This window comes from Dipodomys merriami, unplaced genomic scaffold (genome assembly GCF_024711535.1).
Source record: "Dipodomys merriami isolate MVZ:Mamm:240054 unplaced genomic scaffold, mDipMer1.0.p SCAF_64, whole genome shotgun sequence".
NCBI lineage: Eukaryota > Metazoa > Chordata > Mammalia > Rodentia > Heteromyidae > Dipodomys > Dipodomys merriami.
Genome location: NW_027206224.1, coordinates 3734065 through 3743084, shown reverse-complemented (window position 1 = coordinate 3743084; position 9020 = coordinate 3734065). Strand labels below are relative to the sequence as shown.

The 9020-nt window shown below is 44.8% G+C and overlaps 1 protein-coding gene across 2 annotated transcripts; it reads left to right on the top strand.

Annotated features, from left to right (window-relative positions):
• LOC138815441 (pyruvate dehydrogenase [acetyl-transferring]-phosphatase 2, mitochondrial) lies at positions 1 to 8507 on the top strand. Of its 2 annotated transcripts, none has more exons than XM_070004862.1 (2): positions 1 to 115; positions 3020 to 8507. In XM_070004862.1, exon 2 carries the CDS (start codon positions 3067 to 3069, stop codon positions 4651 to 4653), a length of 1587 nt encoding a protein of 528 aa, XP_069860963.1. In that variant the 5' UTR covers positions 1 to 115; positions 3020 to 3066; the 3' UTR covers positions 4654 to 8507. The 2 variants fall into 2 exon arrangements, with proteins under 2 accessions (XP_069860963.1, XP_069860964.1); XM_070004863.1 differs by lacking the exon at positions 1 to 115 and adding an exon at positions 421 to 476.
• The last annotated feature ends 513 nt before the right edge of the window (positions 8508 to 9020 follow it).

Genomic DNA, 9020 nt, shown 5'->3' with positions numbered 1-9020 from the left:
TTCAGGGAAGTAGGACCCGGGAGTCTCAGCCTGCCGCCTCTGCGTTGTGCGCAGGCGCTGAGTCGAGGGCCAGGGACCGGGTGCCGAGCTGGTGAGAAGGGGACGGAGGTCCCAGGTAAGCAAGGGGATGGATGAACGATGGGACGTGGATTCCTCCTCCACTACCCGGCTCCCGGGGCCCCTAGCTCTTTCCGGCGCGCGCACCCGCTCAGGTGATGGGGCGGAGGGGAGCAGCGGAGCGGTGGGGAGGTGAGGTGAGTTGGAGGGCGGGACCAGTTCGGGCCGGTCACGGTCACACCACTCGCGCGCGCGCGCCGCAGTCACAGTCACGCCACTCGCGCGTGCGCGCCACGTGGGTCCGGGGTCGGGCGGGGGCGCGCTGCGGAGCGGCGGGGACGCGCTTTAGCCGCGCAGCACCCGGTGGGTTCGGCGTCCGTCTTCTCCCGCGGAAGCCGAGGCGCAGAGACTCCTCCCCGGTGGGTTGACTCGGGAGTACCTCTCTGGGCCCTGGCCGCTGGGGGCTGCAGGGAGGTCGGGTTTTCTGGGCCACAGAACCCGCTCACTTATCTTCGAGGTTGTGGGCCCCGAGACTCGAACTGGAGACCAGTTTTCTTTAGGGCACCGAGATGGTTTGAGAGGTCGCCGCTCATCATCGCCTGCCATCGCTGCCAGGCCCAGGAGTGTCCCGAGCCCTCTGTGTCCCGGACTGACCTCATGGGCCAGGAGGGTGGGTGGAGAGGGGACGATTCTCAACGTTGGGTGCTCTCCAGAGTCCAGAGAGTAACTTGGGCAGGGCAGGGCAGGATGCGTAAATGAAATCTCCCAAACACGGAGGAAATGAGCCGTCCCTCCCCAAAGAATGGGTTTCCCTGCTTTCCCCAGGAAAAATAGGTACCAGCAAACTTTCATTTATGCCTTTATGGAAACAGATGTGAAACTTTTGGGAAATTAATGAGTTAATACCCCTTGACCTACTGGCTGATTCCTCCTTTGGAAAATATGCAGACTAAAATCTAAGTGAGGAAAAGGTTACAGCATAAGGCTATGTAGTTTGGTGTTTTGGTCTCTCGGGTGTTGTTTCATTTCTTTGGTGGTACCAGGGTTCAAACTCAAGGCTTTGCAGCTGCCAGCCATGTTCTCTATCCCTTGGATTAAGCCCCTAGCCTCCCCCCCTTCTGTCTTTCTTAGTTTATGGCCTGGACTGAAATCCTCCCATTTATACTTTCCCAGTAATTGAGATGAAAGGCTCCCAGTATTGTGCCTAGCGTTTTATTGGTTGGGATAGGGGAGAGGGTCTCACAGATTTTTTTGCCCTGTTAGCCTCAAATGATGATCTAGCAGCTAGGCTCTGTGCATTTGGGTATTTAAAAAATACATTAAAGCTGGGGGCTAGTGGATCACACCTGTAAAACTAGCTGCTCAGGAGGCTGAGATCTGAGGATCATGATTCAAAGCCAGATATCCAGGGCAGGAAAGTTCAGCAAGAGACTCACTGTCTCTCCCCCCACCCTCTCTCTCTTTTAAACCAGTCCTGGGGCTTGAATCCAGGGCCTGGGCACTGTTCCTGAGCTTCTTTTGCTAAAGGCCGGCCCTTTACCACTTGAGCCACCACACCACTTCCAGCTTTTTTTGTGTGTATGTGGTACTGAGGAATCAAACCCAGGTCTTCATGCATGCTAGGCAAGCACTTTACCACTGAGCCACATTCCCAGCCCTCAGTGAGACTCTTATCTCCAATTACACCACCAAATAAGTAGAAAGTAGAGATATGACTCATATGGAAAAGCACTAGCCTTGTGGGAAAAAGCTAAGAGCATCCAGGCTTTGAGTTCAGGCCCCAAATATCTGCACATAAACAAAATAGTAGGTTAGTGGAAACAACCTCCAAATTTTCAGCAATAGTGAACAGATAAGTAAAGTGTGATTACTTATGCCAAAATGGTATATAGTGTGGCCATTAAAAAAAATTACTAAAAGGAATGCAGGATTCAAAGATACCACATTAAAAAATATGTTCAGAACTACTTGATGAATATCTACTTAATGACAAAAACAATAAATACCTTTTTTTTTGAAGAAAAGGTTGTGTGTGTGTGTGTGTGTGTGTGTGTGTGTGTATGAATGTTGGTTGTGGGGCTTTACTCTGGGCCTAGGTGCTGTCCCTGAGCTCTTCAGCTCACGGTGAGTGCTCTACCACTTGAGCACTTGAGCCACAGTGCCACTTCCACTTGCCGTTTTCTGGTGGTTTATTGGAGATAAGAGTTTCACTTTCCTGCCTGGGCTGGCTTTGAACCACAGTCCTCAGATCTCAGCCTCCTGAGTAGCTAGGATTATAAGTATGAACCACCAGCACCCAGCAGGTCATATTTTAATAAACCGTTCTTAGACTACTAATATTCAAATTCCACTTGTGAATAATGGGAGTTCAGACTAATGAAGCAGTGTTCTGATGCTAGACAGCTAGGGTCACACTCATGTGCCTTTAGGTATCCGAACATGCCACATTTAATCAGTACTGGGAACCAGGGCTGGATACTGGAGAGCATGTGATAAGGCAGCTACAGTTCCTTAATTCATGTTGTGTACAGATTAGCAGGGAAACGGATATCTAAATGAGCATTTCTAGTCTGCTAGAGAGATTGTGACACAGAAACTGGCCACTAGGCTCTGGTATAAGAAAGGATTTTGGAAGGAGAGTAAAAAGAACCATAGGCCACTTGGGAAGAAGGAACAATACCATCAGTGGCTCTATAAAAGCAGAATATAGGGGCTGGGAAGGTGGCTCAGTGGTAGAGTGCTTGCCTTGCATGCATGAGGCCCTGGGTTCGATTCCTCAGCACCACATAAGCAGAAAAAGCTGGAAGTGGCGCTTTGGCTCAAGTGGTAGGGCGCTAGCCTTGAGCCGAAATGCTGAGGGACAGTGCTCAGGCCCAGAGTTCAGGCCCCATGACCAACAACAACAAAAAAAACCAAAAGTAGAATATATAAAAACCTGATTAACCTCTTCCTTATTTTGCAGGCTTAAAAACACAAACAAAAACCTCTACTTGCTGGGCTAGTTTCAGAATGTCAAATACTGTGTCTTGGGTCTTTCATTCTGCCAGGAACCGAATTGCCACTTTACAAGGGGGCAGACGCTTATATTCAAGGAGTGTCTCAAATGGGAATCAATTGAAATGGAGACTCCTTTGCCAGGCAACTCCTTCTCTGAAAAGCAGATCCCTTTGTAATAGCTTCCCTCTACAAAAAGCCTACCGGCACACATCAACAGAGGAAGAGGATTTCCACCTGCAGCTCAGTCCCGAGCAGGTAAATGAAGTGCTTCGAGCTGGTGAGTCAGCCCACAAGATTGATTTGGTCAGTGGAGTCCCAAATTCCGTGCTGCATTTTGAGAGCAACCAGCTGGCTGCCAATTCCCCAGTGGAGGACCGGCAAGGTGTTGCTTCCTGTCTGCAGACCAATGGGCTCATGTTCGGCATCTTTGATGGACACGGTGGTCACGCGTGTGCGCAAGCAGTGAGTGAGAGACTCTTCTACTACATGGCAGTGTCCCTGATGTCCCACCAGACGTTGGAGCAGATGGAGGAAGCGATGGAGAATATGAAACCCCTGCTGCCAATCCTGCAGTGGCTCAAGCACCCAGGGGACAGTATCTACAAGGATGTCACATCAGTGCATCTGGACCACCTCCGTGTCTATTGGCAGGAACTGCTTGACCTGCACATGGAGATGGGGTTGAGTATCGAGGAAGCGCTGATGCACTCCTTCCAGAGACTGGATTCTGACATCTCCCTGGAAGTTCAGGCCCCACTGGAAGATGAGGTGGCAAAGAACCTGCTACTCCAAGTGGCTTTCTCTGGGGCAACAGCTTGCATGGCCCATATCAATGGAGTTCACTTGCATGTGGCAAATGCTGGTGACTGCCGGGCCATCCTTGGCGTCCAAGAAGACAATGGCAGATGGACTTGTTTACCGCTCACTCGTGACCACAATGCCTGGAATCAGGCCGAACTGTCCCGACTTAAGAGGGAACACCCTGAATCAGAGGACAGGACACTTATCATGGATGACAGACTACTGGGTGTCCTCATACCCTGCAGGGCCTTTGGCGATGTGCAGCTGAAGTGGAGTAAAGAACTACAACGCAGTGTCTTAGAGAGGGGCTTTGACATTGAGGCCCTCAACATCTACCAGTTCACCCCACCCTACTATTATACTCCACCCTACCTGACTGCCAAGCCTGAGGTTACATACCACAGGCTGAGGCCTCAGGATAAGTTCCTCGTGCTGGCTTCAGATGGCCTATGGGACATGCTGGGCAACGAGGACGTGCTGAGACTTGTGGCGGGGCACCTATCCAAGGCGGATCACCACAAGCCAGACCTGGCCCAGAGACCCACCAACCTAGGGCTCATGCAGAGTCTGCTGCTACAAAGAAAAGCCAGTGGGCTCCACACGGCTGACCAGAATGCAGCTACACATCTGATCAGACATGCCATTGGGAGCAACGAGTATGGGGAGATGGAGCCCGAGCGGCTGGCTGCAATGCTGACGTTGCCAGAAGACCTAGCCAGGATGTACAGGGATGATATCACTGTCACTGTGGTCTATTTTAACTCAGACTCAATTGATGCCTATTATAAGGGGGGTTAAGAGTCTCCTGTTCTATTGCCAAGGCTAAGGCTCATTAAAATATTTTCACGTGCTCTTAAATGAGCTATTCAGACCTTTACTGTTCAACAAACACTCAGATGTACCTTGTTGAATAATTGACTAACATGAGAAGGAAAAAAGAGTCAGCCTAGATTTAAAAACATTAGCAATGATTTTATGTCCCTGCTGGTGCCAGTCAGAGCTTCTATGCAGAGAGAACAGAGAATAAAGACCATAGAATTGGCTTGTGCACAGTCCTTAGATATTTTTAAACTATGTTATCCTGAGTGTTCAAAGGACAACATTTAATCATGATTCTGAAAATAAAGAATCCGAGAATCTTCTGAGATCTAATGGTAAAATCTTCAGGCTTGGTAATTCTGACTTCAGTCATATATTTTTAGGTTATGAAATTTTTTGTTTTTTGTTTCATTTTGTTTTTTTAAATCATTAAAGCCTAGATTTACAAAGTGCACTACAGGACACTTTTCTATGCAATATTTTAACATTTTAAAAATGATTATTCTTATGATGATATTCTGTAATACTTCATTCTAGTTCTGTTTTAGTTTATTTTAAAACAGCATCTTCAAACCAAGTGGGCCTACTGTAAGCACATTAGAGACTGTTTGTTTTGTTCTGCAGCTGACAGAGAGGGTCTAGACCTCTGGCCTAGCCTAATTAACTTATGCAGCAATTAGTCTCACTATGGAGTCCCAACCCTGAACCTTTGAGCCATACTAGGGGGTAATTTCTGTCAAATCCTAAACTTCTGTCTTTTATTAGTATGACACCTGCCCCTTAACTTAGCCTCATAGTAGTTAGACCTTCTGGTTATATATTTCAAACATTTATGTTAATTCCATCTGACATACTCCTTCTTCGGTGTTGCCTGATCTCATCCTGTGTTTGATAGGAAGAGTTTTTTTTACCTGTTCCCTTTTCAAATGGCTGCAGGAAGGAACACAATGCAGTCCCATGGTAATTATGTCTGACATTTAAGGCAAGATGAGTTTATGTAGAGGTTTGGGTACTTGAGATTGGGGCCTGAATCTGGAGAGGTGAAAATAGGAAGGGCCTAAGGAGCAGCCAAGGCTGTCTGTCTGCTTCCTGTGAGGCAGTGGAGAGAAGGGAGGAGGGACACTTATCAGATGGGACACCTGCCCCTGACGGTTATAAATCGCCATTATGAATCCTCAGGAATTAGACCATATTTAGTATAGGAGTTGAGCAAAATAAAAACCTCGTGGTTTCCATGGGCAGCAGAGTTCTTTTGTATTTACTTAGAAATTAACCCACATGGATCCTTTTTGGGAGATAAATTTCCTCTTCTGGTGGGTGGCTGAAGTATTTAAATAATGGAGATGTGTATCTAAATGGAAACACAAATATTATTTTTAAAGTATTAATTCACAAAACCTGCATCAGAACTCTTCAGTGTGGTCCAACTAAGTTAGTTGATCCTTTGCCTTCTCTAGCCCCCTCATGGAAAAGAAAAGCAAATAACTACGGTTAACATCCTCATTTTTGTCTGTGTCTCAGCTAACATTCTGCCAAGATTTGGACTATGTCTGTCTTGGGGACATGTCTCTGTATATTTTCTTTTTTTTTTTTTTTTTTTTTTTGTCTTTTTTGGTACTGGAGACCGAACCCAGGACGTTGCACTTGCTAGGCAAGCGCTCTGCCACTGAGCTACATCCCAGCCCTCTGTATATTTTCTACTTATCTCTAGTGATATGGCTTTATATGAGGAGATAAGTTCTTTGGGGGTACTTAAGACTTGGTTGTTTTTGTTTTTGTTGTTGTTGTTGCTTTTTTTTTTAATTCTGAAGTTATTATGGTTCCTTCTGGTCTCTAAGACATTAATGCAAAAATAAATGTGAATCACAGCCAGCTGTGATAATGTATGCCTGTAATCCTAGCTCTTTAGGAAGCAGAGGCAGAAAGATCACAAGTTGGAGGCCAGGTAGGGGCAAAATTTTATCTCAAAACAAAAGAGTATGTCTCAAATGGTAGAGTACTTACCTAGCAAGCCATGGGCTCAATGTCCAACACCATGAAAAAAAAAAAGAAAAAAAGAAAAGGTAAGAAAGTGAATCACTAGCAAATAGATTTGTTGCTCAGACCAAGGACTCTACTTGTCTAGCATTTTCTTTGCCCTTGTTTTTCCATGCAGCTAAACCCTAGAGCCTTACTGGTACACATGGTGTCTGAATCCCACTTTAGAGCCTGGCAGAGATCATAAATATATCTGATTCAGTTATTTGTGAGGCAGTTGATAGAACACAGACTTCCACTTGTGTCTCTAAGCATGTCTGTGTTTTTTCTCTGCCTAATAGATTTCCTGAGTTTTAGCTGATATATTGAGAGAGAAGAAAGGCTGACTTATTGTCTGCCTTCCTCCCTTCTTTCCCCTCCCCCCAAGCCCTCCCCCTCATACACATGCACTGTGAACTCTCAGCTCTTCCCTAAGCAAGCTCCAGGGAACACGGCCTGGTTAAACTCCAGTGTGCTTTGTCTCCCTGGCCACAGTACTTGGCAGTGCCCTTTCTGAAGCCAGTTGGCTTCTGCTTAAGGACACTGCTGGATAGGAGGCCAGTGGTGCTTGTCACTTCCTTCAAAACACTTGTATATATAGCACGTTTTATACAGAAATTCAGGCTTTGAAATTTTAAATTTAAACAATGAGGTTGACCATTTACTATTTTAGATGTAATGTGAAGCGAGTATGCTTTGGTGCTTAAAATTGAATATTTATGATTTTAGGTAAACGATAATCCTGGTATAATTTAGATATTTTATGTTTAAATAGTATATAGTGCTACTGATTTTTGGAAATTAGTCTATGGAGAAGGTGATAGTTCTAAATTTAAATTAGTATGCTTTATCAAATTACTTAGATTCAGTTTCTGAGATGTTTGTAACACTAAAGTTAATTTATTATAATGGAAATGTAAGCTTTGGATATTTTAATATATAAACATTGTTCCCCAGGAGTACATTTGGTCTTAAAACTTCAGTACTAAGTACACTGGGCAAAACTCAGTTGAGATACAATTGAGTTGGTATCTTATAAATATTCGTGAAATATAAACAACTTAAACTTGAGTTAAGAAAGAGATTAATTATGTGGAACAACAAAAAAGGATTCAGAGTCAAGAGCTAGCTACTCAGGAGGCTGAGGTCTGAGGATTGTGATTTGAAGCTAGACCATGTAAGAGAGTTCATGGGATTCTTTACTGAAAAGCTAGAAGTGGAGCTGTACTTAGAGGTAGAGTTCAAGCCTTGAATGAAAAAGCTAAGAGCCTGTGCCCAGGCCCTGACTTCAAGCTCCAGTACTTGCACCAAATAGGAAAAAAAAGCATTTGGTGTGAATCTGGCTTGATTTGTGTCTATCAGCCCTTGGTGACCATTCTTCATCTAACAGCCCTTGGGGAGTGATAACTTCTCAGGTTAAACCAGAATATCTTGGAATGGAGCCATCCTCATTTCATCATAAAGTGGTTCTTACTGGCTTTTGACATGTGACTGTCGGGCAGAAAAGCTCAGCTGTTGCCTTGGATTTGTTGGGTGAAGGCTTGCGACATAAACTGTCTAATGCATGGCCTGAGACGAGCTATGTTTGGGTTACTCTAGTCATCTCTTGAGCCACCTGAGGCTTCGAACTTTCATTGTCCTGCTTCTGATGTCTAACTTACGCCCTGGAAAATATTGATCAACCAATCATGTTCTTTAGCAATCACTGGCATTTGTATTTTAAGCTGTTATTCATGTTTGTATTTGACACTGATTTCTTTGAACCCTAGAGATATTTAAGTTAAAGCTTGTAAATAAAAGAGGCAAAATGAACTTCGGTTTCCTTTGACTTGAATACTAATTTTTAAGCCGTTAGGATACTACGTCACACTGCCTTTTCTTTCACAGTCTTTATCCAGCTAAAGATTTCTTGGCTATTTGAGTCAACCCAAAGCTAGGTATGGTAGTTTCATGCTTGTGATTCCAGCACTTAAGAGGCTGAGCTGACAGGATCTGGAGTTGGAGGTCAGCTTGGACTATACAGTGAGATGATACCTCAAAAAAAAAAAAAAACAAAAAAACAAAAAACAACACACACACACACACACAAAAAAAAACCCAAAAAATTCACCTAAAAGAGAAGCAGTCTGGTGCTCCCCAAATATTTGGTAGCTGCTGACACACAGGAAGTCCTTAGTTATGTGGAGACCTGAAAAGGAAGTGAAGACTTTGGTTTTGCGTGTCTACACGCTCAGGGCAAGATTTCCTGCAGTTTTATGACTTCACTTTGCTCTTCAAATCACTTGTAAATCCAGCTTTTTTGTGTTAACAGTAAGTGCACAACCAGCTTT